This window comes from Chenopodium album, chromosome 18 (assembly GCF_948465745.1).
Source record: "Chenopodium album chromosome 18, dcCheAlbu1.1, whole genome shotgun sequence".
Lineage (NCBI taxonomy): Eukaryota > Viridiplantae > Streptophyta > Magnoliopsida > Caryophyllales > Amaranthaceae > Chenopodium > Chenopodium album.
The window spans coordinates 21,804,615-21,828,280 of NC_137851.1; the positions used below are offsets into that span (position 1 = coordinate 21,804,615).

Consider the following 23,666-nt stretch of genomic DNA (forward strand, 5'->3'; position numbering starts at 1 on the left):
TTCATCTGTTTTTCTTAATTGCTTTGATTAGTTTAGATTTAGTTATGTGTGAGTAGATTATTTTCTAGGGTTGTGGGGATCCATAAATAATGTGAAGGGGTAATTTATTATTGTTGATTGTCAATGCTTGATTAATTTCCTATTGATTGATTTAATGCTATGCAATTATATTAGGCCTGGTTTAATTGTATGAGTTATGCAATATTGATTTGAGATTCGAAAGATGAGAATTGATGTTTAGGCTTAGTTTCAATAGGCAGGTTAATTTATAAATGGTTAAGTCAAGATTCGAGAGATGCGATTTAATACCTGTAAATTAATTCTGTGATTGTAATACGTGCAAAAGCCCTTTATGATCTGATTAATTGATACATTGATGATTGATTATTGTGTTTTACCCTGAAATATTATTTATTGGTGAACCTATATCCTATGCTATTATTATTTGATTTGTCCCTATACTTTAATCTCCTTAGTTTAATTCTTTTACGAAAATAAATTGGTTACTTAATAATTTAGATTATTTTAATTAATTAGGAATAAATTGACTTATTTCCCTGTGGTTCAACCCTACTTCCATATCTACTTAGTTAGAGGATTTAGGTAATTACTTTTGATAAGGTGATACGACTTTAGCCCGTCACAAAGCGTGCTCGGGCAAATGAGTTGCATGATGGTGACAAAAATACAAAATATTTTCATCACAAGGAAAGCCAACGCAAAGCTTGAAATCGGATTGTTGGGCTCTTTGATGACAATGGGGTGTGGATGAATAAAAAGGTCGACATCGAAAAACTGATAGACGCATATTTTGCCAAGCCTTTTTCCATGAGCTTGCCAAATGGGTTCTAGGATGCAATGGAAGGCCTCGACACTTTGGTAACAATAGAGATGAATTTAATCTTGGATAGAGAACCAACGAGCAAGTGTTGTTCCAAATTCATGCACCCACATAAAGCTCCAGGCCTTGATGATATGCAGACTTTATTTTTTAGAAAATTTGGCATGTTGTTGGGTCAGATATAATTGCTTACTAGGTTAGCTCTCGTGCCATGCACAGTAATTTCAATAATATTATTAAACTATAAAATGAAAGATTACAAAAGATATGTTAGATATAAAATGATGTTGAAAATGATCAAATTATGTTAAGAATGTTTTTTATAACTATATAAATATTCCTGTAAGAGATATGTCAAATCTTCTTTATTTTAAGTAATTATATTGTATAAGATTGGAGAATTATATTTGTATGTAAGATTTGTTTCTTTTATAGAATTTTATTAAAAAAAAAATAACTTAAGGGCCTGTTCTTATCAGATAAATTCAGTTCAGTTCAGTTCAACTCTAATTTTAATAGTTCAGTTCAGTTTATGTCTAATGATATTGCTAATGATATAAAGCTAAATTTCATACTTTTAAGCTTATATTACAACAACAACAACAACAACAACAACAACAACAACAACAACAACAACAACAACAACAACAACAACAACAACAACAATAATAATAATAATAATGACTATTATATGGTTATACCATATTTCACTTAATGACTATTATACCATGTTTCATTATTTGACGAGCCAGGAGTAAAAATAGGATCAAGTTAGTTTTTAAATAAGACCGGACAACTTTTTTATTTTTTTTTCATTTTGAGAATATTTTAAAAAGTGTTTTTTGTTCTTTTGTCATTTTAATAATTTATTTTTTAATTATATAGTATATATTTTTAAAATGTTTTGGGGTTCTATTTTTTAATATATTTTTCATAAATATTTTAATTATATAGTATATTTTTCTTAAATATTTTAATATGTATATTTGTATATACACATATATATAAATAATCAAAGATCATTAATCCGTAGTTAAAAATTACTAATTAATAAGTTCAGTTCAGCTCATTTCAGTCAATGAGAACAGGCCCTAAGTCACACCAGGAGATGACACGTGTCATTGCTGGTGTGTCTTTTAGTATATAGTTATTGATTGATGTTCAGAGCTAGTGGAATGGGAATGTGGATCTGGTTGAGATAAATAACACTTGTATTGTGCTTATTATGTAATGTAAAACCAACTCTAATATTTGACATTAGTAATTAATATCTGACATTAATAATCTAATATCTAACATTAATAATCTAATATCTGACATTAACATTTCTAGGGGCTTATTCATTTCCACAGCTCTCTTCAATTCCTCTCTCCTTTGATTACTTTTTCTCCATTCATCTCTCTTTACTTCCATTTTCTCTCTCATTCAACTCTGCAATTGCTTGCTTTCTCAACTCTTCATCGTTTCTCACTGCTAGTTGAATGTGACGCGCGATACTATTTAAGATTACCTGTTGTCTCTTGCTGCTTTTCCAGCCAACTCCAATACCTATATCAATTTCAATTTACCATTCGTTAGAACAAACCCTAGAATCGCTAATTTTGGTAAAAATTGTTTCAATTGAAGTGAAAAGCCAGCAGAATCAAATTCATTGAATGATTAATTGCAGATTAACCATGTATATTTTTTAAATTAAGAAATCATCGATTATGCAGATTTTGCAGTAAAATCGATTGAAATGAAACAAAATCAATTGGATATATATATGAAGAAGCATCGAAAATTTATGCTTTCAAACCGCAAATCAGCCCAAAGGCTAAGGATGAAGAAACGACAACATTTGGATGAGCATCTCAAGTCTGGACTCACGGTAAGTCCATTCTACACAATTTTTTTCCACCATATAAATAATTCAACATTAGTATATGCCATTACATGCTTTTGATTTACCATTCCATTAATTTTATAATATTAATTATAACATAACATACTAGATAACTACACATGAATTCGATTAAATTAATGTATACTCCATTTATTTTATAAGATTTATTATAAAATAATCTACTTTAAAGACTTTACTACACGTCTGCTTCCAATCGTAAACCATCAAGTTAATAGAAAACACTTTTAAAATTTAAATTTAAATGGAATTTTATTAATTACAATTCATTTTTATCTAGGTTTAACGAATTAATTCGAACAAAATTCCTCAATTTAAGGGCTACTAATAAACTTCCCCCTTAACCAATTCCCACACAACAACAATAGTACACATATACATCAGATCTACACCTAATCAACAAGAACTCAACATTCTAAGAAGAAACAATCAGTATTTTCATCACATACCATAAAATACAGAAATTACTATAACGAACACACCTGCATCCTAAAATTCCCAAGCAATTAAATATTTCAATCCAAATTTACTATTACTGTAAACAAGAAGACAAAGATTTCCAATTTCACTCGTAAAACCCCCCAATCAAGGTACCCTATAGACTTAAAAGAAGCTCATAAACTATCCTCAAAGTTCGACCGTTCTTGATCACAACTCAAACAAGCCTGGAACCTTCTTCTACTTCAAATCGGTAATGAAGAAAAGAGAAAAAAAAAAAACAATGGAACCAAGAAACACAAACTTCACAAGTATGTTTGAAAAAAAAACAATAAAAAAGGAACACTTTCAAAGTACAATATTTCAAAAAAAAAAAAAAAAAAAGGAAAAAGCATCATAAATAAACTCTAAAAGCTTAATGGGACAGTGTAGTCTCAAAACAGACAATCCACCTAACTCTTGTTGATTTTGTTTTTGCTTTTTTTTCTTTGCCAAAATTGAGCACGAAAGAGTTTGCCCTGAATATGCATGTGCCAATACATCTAATAGCCGTTTGAAAGGCCTCGAGGAAAAGTGGTTTCTTTTGTTTTGTAAGGGTAAATATTTTCCACCATTAAGGGTGTAGATTTCCACCATTAGAAAAATTATTTTTCACCCCTTCACAAACCAAATAAAAGAAAATAATAAATAAAAAAAGAGACTCATTTTCAATGAAAACATTTTACATTAATCCAATTAGGATTTGTTGCAAAGCAAGTAAGAAAACAAAATGATGTAAATAGGTCTTGAGTATCGCTCGCATTTCCCTACAAAGCAAGTGGACGAGATTGAATAACAGGTTTTTGAGTATGGCTCGCGTTTAGTAGTGATAGACCACTACCAGGTATGGGCTCGTTGGGCCCATACCAGGGGTAAAAATGTAATTTCATGAATTATTTACCCATGTTGTAAAATGTAGTCTCTCTCCTCTTAATAACAGTATACAAATTAAGAATAACAGTATACAAACCAAGAATAACAGTACACAAACCAATAATAACAGTATAGAAATTAATAATAACTGAGCACCGACAAACAAGTACCGTCGTCAATTTCGACCGAACTCAACGATTTCTAGCATAGAACTCACCGATTTTAATGACTAGAGCCATAAGTTTGTGTCTCTCGTTTATGGGTTATGTTTTTTTTGGGTGGTTTCCGGTAATTTTTAATTGAGATAGTTGCATGTTTTTGGATTTTCGACCAAGGTAGTAGGGGTGGGTTTCTTGCTGTTGGAGGTGAAGGTGTGGTGGGCGGAGGTTTGGCCGACAATGGGAGGTATCCATAGAGGTGGGGAAAGGGTTTAAGGGAGGAAGAAGATGAAGAGGAAAGGGAAAAAAACAAGGGAAAAAAAAAATAAAAAATATATTTTGGTATTGGGTAGTATTACCCATACCTGGTAATGGGTAATACTTACTACTCGCGTTTAGCCGGAATAAATGACCTTACTCATAAAAGGCTTGTTATTAGAAGTGTGTCAATGTGTCATAGTGTATACTCTAATGTTCCAAACATAAAAATCAAGCAAGCATAGCAGAGAGAAGAGCGTTTGAGAGACGTAAGATAGCTTTTCAAGCTCCCACTTTCGTCTCCTCTCACTCTGCCACTTCTCTTCTCCCTGCTTGAGATAGCACTCATCTTCCAGAATTAGGGCTTTTTCATTCATCTCAAACATGGTCAGTGCTTCTTCTTAAACTAGATCTTTTCCAGTTTAAAAATTCCATTATTAATTGATGATCTAAGTTGCAAAACAAGACTAAAGTTTCGATTTTTTCCTATTTTTTTTATTTTTTAATTTTTCGTAAATTTTTTAGCTAAGTAAATTAGATTATGAATTAGGTTTGTGTTGTGTTAAATGGGTATTACTTATGTTTTTTGTGTAGGATTCCCATTTGAAATGGGTAGCTTCAATATTAGGGGATTATTATATTTTCTTTAGTTGGGTATTATTATTAGATTATGCTAACTGATTTTATGAATGTGTTTTTTTTTTTATTTTTTTTTTATTTTTTATTTTTTTAATTGAATTATTTTTTCATCTGATACAAATTGCATGGAATTTTGTGGTTGGCAGAACAAACTAGGAAGAGGACATCGTGAGAAACTCCAGCAGTTTATGGCAATCACCGGTGTTAGGTAATGATTAAGTGTTAGCATCAGTATGCTTTTCGTATGTGCTTTTACAGATGATTTATTAGTTAGTGAATATATTAGGGTTTATGAGATGGCAAAACCTTGTATGAGGCGAACTTACAATATTATTATGAAGCCGAGCTGGGTTTTTTGATCTCCGGAGGGGGGGGGGGGGGTTGGGGAGGAGGAGGGGGTGTGATCTCGTGCCCGTTTTTTGGGTTAACTTGTAATGCCTTGTAATAGGTTAATGTAAATTCGCCTTTCCAAATACATGTTGTAGGAGAGAATTGATGTTTTTATGTCTGTTTAGTTATAATTTTCAAATGTATAAGCAAGAATAATTGTTGATCTTGTAATTCTCATTGAAACTGTAAGTAATTACTCTGCCAATGCTTTTAACAAAGCTCTCACTCAAGGTAGGATTTTTTTTTTTTGAAAGGAGGAGGGGGGGGGGGGGGGGGGTCAAATGTACAATTCCATGTAAGCAGGCTACTTGCACATTTGCACAAAAGGCTCTATTAGCTAGTTTAGTTTAGATATGACAATACCTTTACTCTCAAGCTTGCAATTTTGATTAGAATAATTCTGAAATAAATCCTTGATAAAATGGGTGCTTACATTATTTTGGGAATTCCTTTATCCTGTCTAGTTTGCTACAAATTAGATGTGAATTATAGTTTGCATTAAGGAGAGCTCACACCATTAGTATCTTCTGAAAATGGATGTGTAATATGTAAATTTCTAATAAATATGGATTACTGCGATGATCTTTCATCTTGCGTGGAGACGATATGAATAGTTGGAAATATGCTGGCAAAATCTGGAGCTAGGCAATTGAGTTCATTTTAATTTAATTTTAATTTTAATTTTAATTTTTTGTGAAGTGTGGTGTGCAGAGATCATCAGCGTCTGTGATACTAGAATGAGTAGCAATTAAAGCTTTGACTTAGGAGGACAAATAGTTTATGATGCTTATTGCTCACCTTTATCTAACAAGAGTCCTTTATCCAAAACTTAGTATCATATTCCTTTTTTCCATTTTATTTTTATTTTGGGGGGGGGGGGGGGGGGGGGGGCTCTTCTGTAGCAGTTTTTATATCCTTCATTAAAGCAATAGTTGAATGCATCATTCTAGAAGTATGGTAAACATTCAATTCATTTGTAGGAGATAGGTATCTTAAAATATCCATCTGAATCTTGAACTTATTTGAAGAGACAAAGGAAAGAGACTTTGCTTTACCTTACTAGATTGTGGAATTGACTGAGATATCCTAGAACACGAAAGAGCGCAGTAGAATGAAGTTTTAATGTCTTTTCTTATCAAGGTCTTTTGGGGCTTTGGGGGGGGGGGGGGGGGGGCGGGTCTTAGTAGGATGTATTTTGAATGTTCTCACATTGCACATTTGTAGCTTGCAAGTATACTCTCATGTAGTTATGTGCTCCTAGTTGTTTGAAAATCATTTTTTTTAAGGGTCCCAAGAATATCAAGCTTAGGATATTAATATGAATGATCACGCAATTCTAACTTTCTGAGTCCATGTTTCAAGAAAAAATGTCTGGCTTACCCAGTTACCCTTTAATTATTCTCTGCTTCATTAACTTCCTTCCCTATCCAGTTGGCTCTTCGAATTGTCCCCTATTTTTTAAATTGAATTGAGGGGGTGGAAGTATATGTGGCTGGGTCATCGAGTGTTGTCATTTTTGGCTCCTTTTGGCTTTCCAATTCTAAAAGGGAAAGTGAGGAATCAGTCCGGTACATGTTCATAGGGGTATCGAAAAAATCTGAAGAATTAGCAGCAGTCTTGTCTTGTTTCATGTGGTTCAAAACTTGAACTATTGGAGAAGTGAAAGAGGGAGAGGGAGAGAGAGAGAGAGGGAGAGAGGGGGGGGGGGGGGGGGGGGAGGTGCTTGACCAGATTGGGAGTTGTAATACTAAATCTTCATAATCCATGTTCGTTTGTGGGGATGAGGCCATGAGGGTATAAAATGTTGAAATTAGCTTATATATTTATTTATTTATTTATTTTTTTGTTCATTTTTTGGCTTATATTGGCCACAAAATATACCCGGGGGGGGGGGGGGGGGGGTGACACAACGGGGATGGATAGGTCAAAGTGACTCATTAAAGGCTAAAGTATACTATTAATGTTAATTTTAAAAGTTTACTATTTATTAATTATTTTTCTTCCCACATATAAAGTGCCCTCTATGTTCCTAGATCCCATGTACTGCATACACCAAGATTGATCTAACACTCATGTGGTGGACCTGGTGGCCCTAATATCTAATGAACCTATGAACGTAGGGTCAGAAAACTGAAGTCTGGAAATGTCAAAATGGTCTTATTGTAGAGGAGCCTATCGCAAAACAATTTTTATACAGAACATAGTAATTGCTTGTTATTAGAGACGAGTAAACCTACAAAAAGTCAAACAAAATTTATAATTGTATCAATACTGATCAATTTAGTAAACAGAGCTTAGAGAGGGGATAAGGAAAAAGCTAGAAATAAGGTTCTTGTATATCTACATTGCACCTTAAAATGTTTGTATTATATTATATTATTATTGTTATTACCCAAAGTATATTATGGTGCCTATGCTTTCTGCTCCTGCTAGTTTTCAGTTATCTACGGAAGAGATCATTAGAAATTATATTGTCTTATATATATAGAAGTAGTTGCTGAATAATGTGATGTGATATGCTTAGTTGTGTTTCCTTCCCTATTCTCTTCAATAGGTTTGATAAAAATGGTAGTTGCTATACTGACATAATATATGATTCTTTGTTATGCAGTGAGAAAGTTGCTCATCAAGCACTGAAGGCTGGTGACGGGCATCTAGAAGGAGCACTTGATATTTACTACAGTCAGCCTCAGATTAAGCCATTTACTGATTCTAGGCATTTGGAGGAGCTTTTTAACCGATACAGAGGCATGCCATGTTTATAGATTTCTTTTTAAATATATTATGTCCTATTTCTGTACTTGTCATCAGTTCCTATGTTTTTTTTTTTTTTTTTTTTTTTTTTTTTTTTTTTTTTTTTTTTTTGTGGCTTAAACACCTCTTTCAATCTTCATTACATGCCAACTCATCGATGAATTGCTTTTAACTGTCCGCTGTTTTTTGTACAATGTACCTGTTATGTTTTTCCTTGTAACTTTTCCTGACATGCATTGCAGATCCGAATTATGACATGATTATGGCTGATGGTATCTCAAATCTCTGCACTGATCTACAGGTCTGTTACAATTAACGGGTTATTTCTCTATTCAGTGGATTGACTTGGCTTTATTCAGTAAAACAAATTGTTAACCTTTATTTTTGCTGGTGAATGTTTGACAAAACTGCTAGAGGTTGGCATTTAAAATAGTTGTTTTAACTTTTTAGTATTAATGCTCAATGTATTAGTGGGTGGTTTTGGATTAAAGAAGTAATATATTTTTTTAGTATTTGCAAATACCACATTACCTTTGCATAAAGCTAGGTTAAAACAATGCTTTACCAAATACTTTTGTAGACTCCCTCTCTTTTGCTCTGGTTGACTTTTTTTTAGGAGAATTTGAAAAAGATGAGTGAGTGGGTGTAAGAAAGAAGTGGATAATGTAAGAGTGATAGTGATAAGGTTAGTGTATTAGAATTTGGGATCCAGTGAGACATGCTTAGGTGACATGCTCAAATACATCAAGTTACATCTATAGGGACATCAAATTTACATTTTGAATACATTCAACAAGTATCTCAATTTATTCAACAAAATCAATAGAAAAAAATGGAAAACGGAAAAGAAAGATTAGGGGCATGACTTTTATTTGTCACATTCACCAAAGTCAACCTCAGCTAGCTACAATACAACATCCCACTCCCCACTCAATTTGCCAGCAACTGCTGTCAAAGACAAGTTGGAAATGATGGTCTGAATCTTTCAGCCCATAAAAAAAACCACGTGAACAATGAAATAGACAATTGCCGAACAGTATGAAATTCAACTAAGATACATCAACAATATGAAAACTGTAGAATTAATCCCTTAAAATTTTATAGATCCATTGTATAGATGTGGTCAATAGTGTTATAGAGATAGAATAGTACCTTTACTATATTAGAGGCACAATTATGATCAAAATTTGAATATTGATGAGGACAACTAGTGTTGTTCCTAATTCTATAAAAAAATCTAAATAATTCATATAGTGAATATAGTAATAAGTTAGGGTTGATATCCACAAAGACTGCAAAAGAATGACACTGCAAGTTCAATACTATGGTAGAGGTTGTTTGATATGTCTGAGACAACTAGACTAAATTAATAGGAAAAGGCCAAAGCTAACACAGATGGAAATTTAGAAATTAAACACTAGGGGCTTAAATTGGGGGCCAAGGTCAAACTAATTAAGTATGGATCATATGGGGTGCAAACAAACTTTAGCACTACTTAACCATTCCCTTGACTCTCAATATAGCTCCAACAAAGCAACTTCCCCAAAGCATTAAACATGATTTATCATTGTATCCAAATATACTAGAGGTAATTCAAAGTCTTAAATTAGTTTATAGCTCGACCAAGGCCACAGTTTCATTTCAACTTAAGTCAATAGTCCAAAATTACTTCAAGAGATCAAACTACACTCAATGATCAATAAAGAGCTCTTTTTGTGTCAGTTTGGGGGAAAGTCTGAATAATGTAGAGAGATGAACCTCTAACCTAAAGGCAGAAAGCTGTGAACTAGAGAGAAAAGCTCAGATTGAACTAGAGAGGAAATTTGGCCTTTGAATGTTGACCAAGTGCCATGTGTTTGCTTTATTTATAGCTTCAAGAAGCTTGATAAATCTTATAATCTTGACTGTATTCTCACCTTAAGGAGGCTTTTCAAGTAAGCCTTAGTCTGCGTATATGTGCTGTCTCTTTTTTTTTCTTTTCTGTCTCAATAAATTCCAGTTTTACACTCAAATTATTCATTGAACTTTTTATTGTTGCAGGTTGATCCTCAAGATATTGTCATGGTAACCTCTTAAATCTGTACTCAGTGTGTTTATCTTTCTTTGAGGAAATGCATTCAAAAACACTCTTGAATATATGGGAAGAAGCTGTTGTGTCAATTTTACCTTTGTTTTTTGGATAAAAGAGAGTTATTTATATTGAAAAAATTTGTTCTATGTTGCTTAGAGTTGTCAGTCTGTGTGAAAGTGTTTGTGTTTATGTTAAATTTTGAATCTAAAAACAGCATAAGACTTGAACTAGCTGAAACAAGCAATCCATTATAAAATTCAACCCTGTAACCACTTGTATAAGACTAGACTGTTCTTACAAAGTTTAAGTAAACAACATTTAGGCCTTATTTGTTTGCTATGAGAATCAACTTTCCATGGTAATTCACAATTTCTGGGAAATTATTTCCCTAATCTAATTCCTAGGAAATTGCTTTAGTTTGTTTGGTTAATACTAAAGAAATTACAATTTCCTCCATTTTGCACTTTTTGGGTTATCCAAACAACATAGCTCTAGTGTATTTCCTAGGTATTTTGAGTACTTATAAGGAGTTGGTGCAACCAAACAAGCATTTAATTATTATGCATTACTATTTATTTGTTATGGGAATGAAGCGCGGTAACATTGAGCTAACAGATTGATTTCTCTTGTTGTCATGCCTTTTGGATCCCCAAGGGACCCCAACACTTTGACATGTACTATGCTAAGTCAACATGTTTTGGAAAGAGCTAATTTGCATTTCAAGGGTTATGTTATGTTACTTTGACTCTTCATCTCACTTTAAGAATTCATGTCGAGCTCAGTAGTAGTTGCCATAGGTATACTTTGATTAGGTTACTGTATGAGCTCTAAATTCCATATTGTATTTGGCAATTATTATTAAAATATTAACAGAAAATCACCCCTACATGCTGTAATTTACCCCAAACTAAGAAGTTTGATGAAATTCACATACATTTCTTATGTTACAGCCTCATCTTTTCTTTAATTTTCACATAGAGGGTGATTTTGTAAATAAAGATTCCTCTTAAAATGTGGTGATTTTAATAAACCTCCACTTAATGGCGGATTTTGGTAAATTCTCATTGAAATTGTGTATGGGCGTGATGCGGATTTTTAATGGTTTCCACTAAAATTCCGACCTTAGATGGATTGTAGTTTACACTTTGCACAATTTTGGGATAGAGGAACTAAATCAAAAGGATATGGAACAATTAAATGTAAGTTAGATCAAATTGTAACTAGGATATGAAGTTATTTTTCCTAACCAAAGTTTAATAATTGGTAGTTTTCTCAGCAAATATCATATGCTATTGTCTTGTGGAAAACATTTCATACGAACTGATCAAACTATAACTCAAATTCAATTCTCTACCTAAAATGTTACAACCTAAAGCCTTTTGTATAGGCAAAATTAACTTTGGAATATTGTAAACACAAAAGATGAACTAATCTCTAAACTAAATCTATCAAAATAAAAGATAAATAACGACTAAAAATATCTATAATAACCACCCAAAAGATATACTCTAAATGACTCTTTTACGTATCTTCTGATATGCATCATACTCCCCCTCTTGAAAAAAACTTGTCCTAAGTTTTAGCAAATCATGGAACCAAGATATCATCCAAATCCTTTAACAAAATCAACAAATAAACTTGCTACACCATCTTCGTCATTTTTATTCTTGAATCTTACTTGGATCAAGCACCACATAAGAAAACACCATAGTAGTGTAGAAGCTAACAAATCAAGCTCATGTAGTTCGTGCCATATTTGTTCCTCTATGAGAAATTTAGATTCAAAGCATGGAACAATTGTAGGATCATCAAGTGCATAAAATATATTAACCCTAGTCTCAAATTTCTGTTTTCCATTGTCCTAGATTTGATCTTCAGGGTTAGAATATGTTAAAGGTTCAATATTTTCCTCAACAATAGGTTGCTCTCCTTTTTCCTTCTCACAAGACATATCTTGTATACTATATCTCACGTCATGTAATTGAAAACGTTCATCAATTTTATCCAAACATTCATTCATTTTCTTGATTTTCTCCATAAATGCAGCAAACAAACTTTGATTCTCCATGTTTAAGTGGATGAGAAAACAATAAAAAACCAGTCCTGAAATAGATCAAAAGTGCGAGGACCAAACCAAATCAAAACACCTCAAAAAGTTCTGAAATTTTGTATGATGCTAGCCCTATATATCTACAGGACTTGACCAAAAATTCAGCAAAATATTCCCAGCCAAATGGTTGCAGTTTAATTTTTTCTCAACACTGCCAGATTAGTTCCATTTTTGACCAGTTGCCAAAAACGAATCCAGCTTTATAGCTACACTACTCAATAAATTTTAAGATTTTGCAGGTGAAAACTAGACCAAAAATTAACCAATTTGAAAAAAGAATCACTTTTAAAGCCTTAGAAACAAAGGAGAACAAAGTCGATCAATCTAACCTTTGAAACTGAGTTTTTTTTTTTTATTTTTTTATTTTTACATGATTTTGTCAAATTCCCCCTTGTCAAACAACAACCACACCAATTTGATGCGGATTTTTAATGGTTTCCACTAATATCCCAACCTTAGATGGATTGTAGTTTAGACTTTGCACAATTTTGGGATAGAGGAACTAAATCAAAATGATATGGAACAATTAAAAGTTAGATCAAGTTGTAACTAATTCAATTCTCTACCTATAAGTCTAAAATGTTACAACCTAAAGCCCTTTGTATAGGCAAAATCAACTCTGGAATATTGTAAAAACAAAAGATAAACTAATCACTAAACTAAATCTATCAAAATAAAAGATAAACTAATGTCTAAACTAAATCTATCAAAATAAATAACAACTAAATATATCTATAATAACCACCCAAAAGATATACTTTTAAATGACTCTTCTACGTATCTTCCCGATATCAGGCGGATGTGTGAATATGAGCTAAAGGCATAGTTTTAATTTATGCATTACCTCCACCAATTATAACATTTGGATTTTTAAACTATTCAAACACTAATTTAACTATCATTTGTAATTAATACCAATTATTTAGATTCGGCTCGATTCTTTTTTTCAAAATATAAACTTTTTTTAAATTTTACTAAAGATAATTTAACATATAAATGATAGAAGTTGTGCATGAGCAAGTGTGAAACTTCAAATGTTGAAATTAAAAAATAACATAGGTACTCGTTAGATGCAGTGTAAAGAGTAACACCTTCATTTATAGGGGCATTTGGTTGATTTTAGATTATTGTATAGCTACAATCCTGTAAATGACTTTTGACCATTATCTTCATTGTACGGTTGCTTCAGTTGGTCATCTCCTGGCATATGAAGGCTGCAACGATGTGTGAATATTCAAAGCAGGAGTTTATTGGTGGATTGCAATCACTAGGGCAAGTATTGGTTATTCTTTTGTTTTGATTATCATCTTCTCAAACCTAATCAAAGCTCACTTTTGTTTTGCAGCAGAATTGACTCTTTGGAGAAGTTTAGGGAAAAAATACCATACATTCGTTCTGAGCTGAAAGATGATCGTACGTGGCTTGTTTTTCCTGTTTTGTTTCCATGTCACTTAATATTGTTTCTATATCTGCATTTTTCAAAGATAGTCATTTCTTTTTCTGCTGTTTAGATAATCTATCCTTATTTTCAATTGTGCAGAAAAGTTTCGTGATATATACATCTTTGCGTTTGGGTGGGCTAAGGAAAAGGTGATAAGTTTGTCATATTTTTGATATGGTTACTAGTCAGTTATGGAGTCTGATGCATCAATAAAATTTAGTACAAATGCCTTCAGTGTTAGTTTCTCCATGATATGAATTTCTATTGGCTGATTTTGATAATTGAGGGCATCAAGGTTTAATTATTTTTTCTTCTTTCTTTCTTATGATGCTGAACTTATAAAGCAATTCAGCACTAGCTTATTGTATAGATACTCTAAGTTGCTCTGAATATGTTAATTAATTGAGCATCATATATTTTGCCATTTCAGGGTCAAAAGTCTCTGGCGTTGGATACAGCAATTGGGATGTGGCAACTACTATTTGCTGAGAAACATTGGCCTTTAATTGATCATTGGTGTGAGTTTTTGCAGGTAATGTATGTGGAAAGATGAGATTGATATATGCAAACTCATTTGTTCATTTTACCATTCAATGTTAATTTGGTTCAGTAGCGTTTAGAATTGATCACCTAGAGTTTCTGTTCCTGAGATCTCAGTTGTAAGATCCTTTTAGTATGTAAGGCTCTCAATTGTCTATTCTTGACATTTCTCTGATTATGTCTGTATGTTGTATAACTATGCTCGTTTATAGTCTGTTTCTTACGAGTCAAAGACTCATCATTCTTATGGTTTTTGGATTACGATACATTAAATTATATAGGCTCATTGGATTTCTTGTATTTCACATGTATGGTAATGTAGCTAATCTTTATTGGCTTGCTGTATATTGGATCAAGGGTCTATTGAAATTAAGTTTTTACTCATTGGAGGAATGTTGATGTTAATGATGCGGTAAGAGTTCTTTCTGGTGAAATGCTTTTTATTTCTGACATCAATGTAGTCCCGTAACTGTCTTTTCTGTGTGAGTTGTCTCTGAAGTCAACCTTGTGGACTGAGTGTAGTTACTAGCAAAGCTTCGTGATAGCCTAGTGGGATGGGTATGCGCTCCAGCTTCTGAGAACTGTTTTGAATCTAAGGTTGTGAAGTAGGAAACTGGGAAAGCTATTTAGGATCTAAACATTTATGTTTGGACTCTGAAGTATCTCGATACTTGTATGGCTGATGTCTCTGAGTTTGTATTGCCTGGTCAGGCTTTATTGACCTTGGAATGGGAATCTCTATTAGTTGTTGACTTGTAGAGCTAATTTCTGAATTATTGGTCTATTTTTCCTGACCAAGAAAGTACAGTGCTTGTTATTCATAAATTGATGAATATACTCCAATTGTGTACATTATGGCTGATGCTGTCTTTGATTCTAGGCCCGGCATAATAAGGCAATTTCGAGAGACACCTGGGCTCAACTGCTGGAGTTTGTAAGAGTAAGAAATCACCTATGTTTTGCAATTATTTCCTCTGATTTTGATAAGATTATCTTTGATTGTGCCCCTGCATTTTCTCGGATCTAACTTTCTGGGAAATTGTTGTGGTGTTCATATTTTTGAAGTTGTGCTATCCGCATCTCCTGTTTTACTGTGTCTATCAAGCTGATGTAGTTTTAGAACCTAGCTTTTATGTTCAAGCTGATTCCTCTAACAGATGTCCAGTTTATCAGTCTTACTAGGAGTCACGTTCGGTATAATTTACATTATAATAAGCGTTGCTTACAATACATGACCTGCATGATGTTCATAGAATAGAACCTTTCAATTGGGTGCTTCCTTTGCTGAACACTTAGTTTTGATAAATTTGGTTTTCTTACTTGTGTTGCAGATAGTAGATCCACAATTATCAAATTATGACGCTGAGGGTGCTTGGCCATATCTTATCGATGAATTTGTTGAATATTTGTATGAGAATGGCGTCATCCAGAGAGGTTAATGATGGAAATTAGAAAGTGATTGGTTAGTTGGACAGATTTCTTTGGGGCAGTATAATTGTTTCTTCAGAATTATTTGAACAATTGAACACTAGTGCTCCATTACATTCTTAGCAGGTATTTCAACTGTGGATGAAAATAGAAAGTTGGGAAAATGAGCATTGGCTTTGCTTGGAAGTGCGTCGTCTTGTGTTGTTCATATGGTGTCTTTATTTTGTATCCATACCATTGAATTCAAATTTTACTGTGTTGAATCTATTGCAATGTTGAATTGAAAGTCTCATTTTCTGTATCTTGATTAGAGTCTTTGTGATGATGTTTGTGGCTGAGCTGTGATAAACCGTAGCTGGTTATGGGCCATAGTAAATTTTATCTATAATAAGTTTTCTGATAACTTTTACAGTACCAGGATTGCTAGCTTTCTAAGTACTATTATCGGTAACTTTGAAGAACCTGTGGTAAAATAAAAAAAATTATACACCCAGATGTAAGGTGCTCCTAAGGTATCGTCAATGACACAAGAATGGGATAATATAAACTTTTTGAACAAGCCCCACTCTAAAGATCCCCTTGGATTAAAATTCTATTGATATCACTTTTGCATGCTACTACTCCACACTGCCAGGATAGTACTACTTTTTGGGTAGATGGTTGGGGTAAACGAGATTTTGGGTAGATGGTTGGGGTAAATGAGATTATCCATGTATATACCGTTGTTTATCAAGGAGTATCTATGTTATTGAAATATAGCTTGTTTAACTGGCGTTATTAGTTTGTCGTATATTTTACTTTCTCTCTCTTCCTTTAACCATTTTCACCTTTCTCTCTCCTCCTTCAACCTTCTATTTTAATGGCTAAACAAAGCAAAATAGAAAATGTTGAAATCAATGGAAAAGGGAAAGCTCACCTTTCCTTTGCTCTTTATTTCCTCATTTGATCTTAGGGTTTTATGTTTAATTTCGACGGCAAAGCTATCGGAAATGGTAGTGATGGTATTGGTATTGGTGTTGGCAAAATTGAAGCGACTTAAAGAAGAAGAAAAAGTTGGGTGGAAATAAGAGGAAGAAGTAAATGAAGGTGGGTGGGGGAGGAGGAAGGAGGATGAAGAAGATGAAGGTGGGTAAGAGAAGGAGAGAGAAAGTAAAAGTTAACGATAACCTCTCCATAGACACAAATTACGATATAAACATATCTTTGAAAGGAAATTTATTCAACAAAAAACATCCTATTAGTAGATTTATTTTTCAAAGAAAACTTTATTAATTAAAACATATTAATTATCTCAAAATACTCCTAAATGGAGTAGAGTTGATCGTTTGCGAGCTTGGGCGGGAAACGAGCCGGGCTCGAACTTCAATTTTCGTCCAATGGGCTTAATGAAGCAAAATTAGCCTTTTTTATGCGCAATAGTTAACACCTACACCCTTGAGTAGGTAGAGCAACCTACACCCCCATTAAAACGCTACACTTAGCCTCATCCCCTCACTATTCCATTTACCCATACTAACTGCAATAGCTGCCCCCAGATATATATACATTAAAATAATTATTAAAAAAAAAAAAAACACCATTCAAAATTCATTTTCTCTCTCTTCAACCTTTCTCTTCATCATTTTCCTAGCATTTTCTCTATTATCAAAACTTTCATTCTTAAACATTTTCAAGCTAATACAATACAAAATTGGTACAAAATACTCCAATTGTCCATTTGCAACAACAATAATCTCCGAAACAGTAAGTATTTTGTTCCTTTTTGGAACGAAAAAATGTGTAAAAGAACCTGGATTTTTCTGTTTTTCTTTGTGATTGTATGTTCTAAAATGTAATTGACTACTTGTATGATTATACCTATTGCTGCTGAAAATAAATATAGTCTACTCTCAATTGTACTATTTTTCTAGAATGAATAAATGTATTTCGGAGAAAAGTATTTCAAGACTGAAAACAAAGAATCTGACGACGTAAGTGTCCATTATGTTAGAATACTGGATAGTTGAAATTGAAAAATAATATGTCAATTTAAAATTATGTATTTGTGAATTGAACTGTTATTCGGTGAATTTCGGCTAGTAAATTTAATCTACAATAACTGTTCATTTTGGATGAACTTCATGTTCATTTGTAAAAGGATTAATGTTCAAATTATATTACTAATTTTGAAGATATATTATCATTTTGTATTATGGAATTGAAGCATCAATTATCAATTAAAATTACTTATTTCATTAATTAAAACTGAAATTTGGTAAATTTTAGCAAGCAAATTTAAGTTATCGTAAATGTACATTTCAAATAGAATTCATGCTCATTTGTAAAAGGAATATCATTTATATAATAATTACAAAATTAATTATAGACAAATTATCAATTTAATTTTTAAGTAATATAAACATAAACTATCAATTAATATTATTATTTGCTGATTAAAATGTTATTTGGTGAGTATTGCCTATTAATTTAATTAATTATAAATGTTCATTTTAGTTTGGCTTCATGTTCATTTTTAGAAGGATAAATATTCAGTTTAGAATTACTAAAATTTAAGACAAAATAAATTTTTTATATAACTCTAGTAATTATGACCTTATAATGTTATTGCATTCACATTTCATATAAATATATGTTCACTTAAATTTGTTATATGTTCATTATTCTTTTTACGTCAAATAACATGTTCATTCTCATATTGAAAGATGTTCATTTGAAATTTAATTCTTATTCATCATCGTATGTACTGAAATATGTTCATTTGTAATCTTATAATATGTTCATTCTCTTATCTAAAGATGTTTATTAATTTTAATACTTCTAATTATCACATTAAAAGATGTTTGCTTGATTTGATATTTAGTGCTTGTTCATTACCAATATTGATTTTTCAGGTTTTTCGTATCATATACCCCTGAGTTAATTGTTTATTCATCATATACCCATGAATTTTTTAAAATTCATCATATACCCTCGAGTTTTCACAAAAATACACCATATACTCTTGATGACTAATGATTGTTAACTTTGTCAATCATTAGAGTTAATTAATGACCCGAAACCACTCTAAATACATTCCTTTTATCTCCAAAATCACCCACATTTCTTTTTACCACCCCAAAACCACCCAAAATTTCTTTTTCCCATCATCAAAATCGATCATACGAATGTGATTATGGAAATTTGGAGTGGTTTCAAGGATTGGACAAAGGAGATGAGTGGTTTCGGGGATGGAGGAAGAGATCTAAGGTGGTTTCGATGCATAATTAATCAAATTCCACTCATCTTGTCGTAATTAGGGGTATATGGTGAATTTTTGTAAAAACTCAGGGGTATATAGTGAATTTGAAAATTTTTATGGATATATGGTGAATAAACAAAAAACTCAGGGGTATGTGGTGAAAAAGCCGTTGATTTTTTTTTGTTCATTCTCGTATTGAAAGATGTTCATTTGAGATATAATACTTGTTCATTTTCATATTGAAAGATGTTCATTTAGATTTCAATACTAGTTCATTCTCATATTGAACTATGTTCATTTTTATAAATGTACTGTGTTCATATTTGTATTTTTAATTACTCATTTAATTATCTAATTTTGTTTATAGTGTTTGATTTTACTACCAATTATTTTTTACAATGCAAAAACTGAATCTCCCATTACACATACAGATTAATTAAATAAGAAAGGTGAAAACAATGATGCACATATTAAGAAAAGACATGTATCAAGTAAATATTATCTTTTATAAAGATGAGTTCTATTGCAAAAAGAAAATATTTATACTCCATCATAAAAGTGGGTAGAGTAGAACCATAACAACTCTAAAGTAAAAAGGTATCCTAGGCTAAAATGCTAATTCGCTACTATCTTAAAATTCATTTGTTTGTAATTTTATAAATGTTCATTTTCATATTGATAAATATCCATTTTTATTTTTGTTATTGCATTATGAATACATGGTCATTAACATGTTAATGTATGTTTATTTTTGTATTCATATATGTTTATTTTCAATTCAATATGTGTTAGTTTCATTTTGATCGATATTCAATCACTAATATAATTTGATACATGTTCATTTTTATACTGATAAATATTCATTTTCATATTGGTAAATGTTCTTTTTCATGTTGATAACAATTCATTTCGATAGTTAAATCTTATCTTACGGAGTATTATTTGCTCTTTTCTCCCACCAATCAGATCACTCTTATTACTGACTCAATATTCATCATCCCAAATATCCATTCCCCATCATTCGTACACTTTTTTGTTATTTTCTCCCTCCTCTTTCTGTGATTTTTTTCTAAAAAATTGAAGCCATAATTGCTAATAAAACTACTAATATTCAGCAAAATACTAATCACAAGCCAAAAAAATAACATTAATTTCAATCAAAAGCATAAAAGGGGTCAAATGTTGTGCTATCCTACAAGTTTATTTTTCGACACTTGAAAATTATACTCATTTTATCCAACATAAATTTTGTCCCTTAATAAAAAAAGATCCAATTATGTCAAAGCAAACAAAATCAAGCTAATATTAATTATCGAAGACGGTGGTTGCAAACTCTGCTCATTCTCATCCTTTGTTTTTGGAATTTTCTAGCTTATTTAGATGATTGTTGTTGATGTGAATTTGTGTATATTACTGTATTTTTTATTTGAATTTGGTATATTTTGTTATGTCTCAATGATAGTTTGCAATAAGTTTTGATCGAGCTTCGTCGGTATTGTCCCTCAATATGTCGTACAGAAAGAAGAGAATGGCGATCGCCGAAAATGGACTTTAATTTGCTATAGTTGGTAAAGATTGATGTATAACTTGGAGGTAAAAATGCACTAATAGTTGCTATAATTTGAAAGAGAGGGGGAAGGATAAGGGAGATATAGTGGGGAAGTGTGTAGGATAATGTAGTGGGGAGGAGGTGTAGGGAATTCTACCTACACTAGGGTGTAGGTAAAAAATTTGTATTTTATGCGCGCTTAACAACTTGTTAATAAACAGGTCGGGCTAGTCCGTTGGCTAATAGGCCTACAATCTTTGTTTTACTTTTCACTAACACTGATTAATCGTTTTATTTATAAATATTAAAAACTGTTCTGATGAAAGTTATCTTAAAATTTCCTCGATCATAAATGATAATAGGAATCAAAACTTTGAAATAGTGGCATATGTTAGTGAAAAATATGAAAGAAATAATTTATTCAATTTTTAGTGATAAAATATACTGAAAATAAAAAATTATAACCAATAAAAGTTTAGAGTCAAATTTATTCTCTTTGTATTTATTTTCTAATACATGCATAAATAATTTATAAAAATATATATGATTAAAATATTACTTTTTTGTATAAACATGTCGGGCAGGCTAGCTCACGGTACACGTTGTCTTGTCCATTCCCGCCCATTTATATCGGGCCGGCTATCCTATCTAAATATTTAAAATTTTCAAAATTTTTGGCTAACCCTACATGTTTGGGTGGGTCGTCCTGCTCATGAATAACTATTAATTGGTGCATGGGATCACACACACACGTACATCTACATAACTTGACTTCTTCAACTTCTTCTTGATGAAACATGATCGAACAATATTGGTAGTCGTCAATATTGTTTATTGTCCTCTAAAACTCCACTACTTCTATAGGAACGTGATTAAGTTTTCAACAATAACGCATGCTCTTCACCGTCACATAACACCAAAGACCATAGAAATTTCATTAAACTATAGTAACGTGACATCTTACACTAAAGAAAACTAAAGGTAACAACATTAGACTCTCCCTATATCTAATTCTTAAGGTATCCTTCTAATCAAATTAATTAATCAGTGAATCACTTACTTCACATGACACTATATACGCTGTTCTTTACTATAATCACCATTTATGTTAACAATATAATTTATCTTGCTTGGCTTAACTTACTTAATTTAATTTGACATTATAGTCATAAACGTATATTTCACCTTTAATTGAAAATACAAAAAGATTTTCTTTTAGGCTACAGTTGTTGCCGTGCTACTAATCATTTCTTTTGAGATTTTATGCATAGAGCACGTGGTCATTCACTAGTGCCATTTGATCCGAAAATTGAGAAAACTATTGCAAGGTTGAGGGGTGCTAGACGATCTTTGAGCCCTAGCATTTCAAGTGAAGAAGAACCACAATAAGAAGAACAAGCAAGAATGGGAGAAAATCCAAGAGTGGCATTGAAAGAATTGGAGATTCCCGGTGCATATAGATTTGAGAGTGAGATTGCTCCACCTACAACACCGGCAAATGATTTTGAAATAAGACCGGCAATGATCACTTTGATAGAGAGGCGACAATTTAGTGGGGCCAAGCATGGAAGCCCGCTAAACCATCTCAAGGAGTTCGAAAAATATTGCAATACTATCAAGGTGAACGGAATTTCCCAAGAATTCATCCGCCTCAAGCTCTTTCCCTTTTCTCTCATAGGGCGCGCTTTGGAATGGCTAGACAAGGAGGTTAAGCCGAATTCTCTAAGGACATGGGACGAGGTTACCAAGGAATTTCTATCCCGTTTCTATCCATAAAAGAAAACGGCGGAGGCTAGAGCTTTGATTCAAGGTTTCAAACAAAAGCCAAGTGAGAGCCTCTATGAAGCATGGGAGAGATACAAAGAGTATCAAAGAGAATGTCCTCATCACGGAATTACAACCTATCAAATCATTCAAATCTTCTATGTAGGCCTTAGCCCTCAAGGAAAATCATGTTTAGATGGAGGAGCCGGAGGTCCTATCATGAACAAAATGGAAGAGGAAGTGGTGGACATAATTGAAGACGTTGTGAGGTATTATAGAGATTGTCAAGATGGAGAAAGAGAGTCAACTAGCAAGAGTAGCTCTTCAGTTTACTCGGTTGATCATCTAAATGCAATCAACAATCTATCCTCACAAATGACAAACTTGGGAAGGAGATGTCCGCTATCAAGGCAAAGTTGGAAAGTTCTACCTACCAAGTTTCAAGTCTTCCCTCCCATCTAAGGGGAGAAGTATGTCTTCTAATTCTCAACCCCCTCCTTCTTCTAATAACATGCCTAGTGGATGCTTGTTTTGTGATGATTGTGGGTTGTATGATAATGATGTTTCTGGTTGCCCTCATGCATGTATGGATGTTTGTGATGATCAAGATGGAAATGTGAATGAGCATGTGAACTATGTGTCAAATAATCATGATTCTAGGTTTGAGAATCAAAGAGGTCAATGGAATAGGAATTACAACAATCATGGAAATTTTGATAACTATAACCAAGGTGGTGGTTATAGGAACCAAGGGAACCAAGGTTCTCGAGGTAACTATAACAATCAAGGTTATAGTAGCCAAAATCAAAACCAAAATTATGGTAATCAAAACCAAGGTTATGGGAATCATAATCAAGGTAGTGGTGACCATAATCAAGGTTATGGTGAAAATCAAAATAGGGGTAATTGGAACAATCAAGGTAGAGGCAATTTTCAAAACAATGCTCAAAGAGGACCTCCACCCGGATTTGCTCCAAATGCCCAAAATGATAATTCCTATGTTCAATCCTCTTCTTCTTCACATAGAACAAATTTGGAAGAAATCATTGAAAATCAAACAAAGTTGTTGAACACTTACATGACCGTAAGTGATAAGAAATTTAATGAAATGATGACTCATAATAAGATGCTTGAAAACCGAATTTCTCAACTTGCTAATGCTTTGAAAGACCATGCTAGTCCTTCTTCTTTACCTTCCCAAGGCCTAGATCCCAAGAGATCGGTCAATGCTA

General features: G+C 32.5%; 1 protein-coding gene and 1 non-coding gene across 4 annotated transcripts; one reads left to right on the forward strand and one right to left on the reverse strand.

Moving 5' to 3' along the window:
- Positions 1-4,709: 4,709 nt before the first annotated feature.
- Positions 4,710-16,286, forward strand: LOC145591612 (uncharacterized). 3 transcript variants are annotated; one of them, XM_081648125.1, is made up of 12 exons: positions 4,710-4,897; positions 5,296-5,357; positions 8,151-8,287; positions 8,536-8,594; positions 10,334-10,357; positions 13,664-13,746; positions 13,820-13,887; positions 14,015-14,064; positions 14,346-14,447; positions 15,336-15,395; positions 15,787-15,917; positions 16,010-16,286. In XM_081648125.1, the coding sequence occupies exons 1-11, from the start codon at positions 4,895-4,897 to the stop codon at positions 15,892-15,894; spliced, it is 756 nt and encodes a 251-aa protein (XP_081504251.1). In that variant the 5' UTR covers positions 4,710-4,894; the 3' UTR covers positions 15,895-15,917; positions 16,010-16,286. The 3 variants fall into 3 exon arrangements, with proteins under 3 accessions (XP_081504251.1, XP_081504250.1, XP_081504252.1); XM_081648124.1 differs by having other exon boundaries at positions 4,711-4,897; positions 15,787-16,286; XM_081648126.1 differs by having other exon boundaries at positions 4,712-4,897; positions 13,823-13,887; positions 15,787-16,286.
- Positions 16,287-22,459: 6,173 nt separating this feature from the next.
- On the reverse strand, positions 22,460-22,565 carry LOC145593400 (small nucleolar RNA R71). The gene has a single exon (XR_014102731.1). It is a non-coding gene; the product is annotated as a small nucleolar RNA R71 (small nucleolar RNA).
- Positions 22,566-23,666: the final 1,101 nt, after the last annotated feature.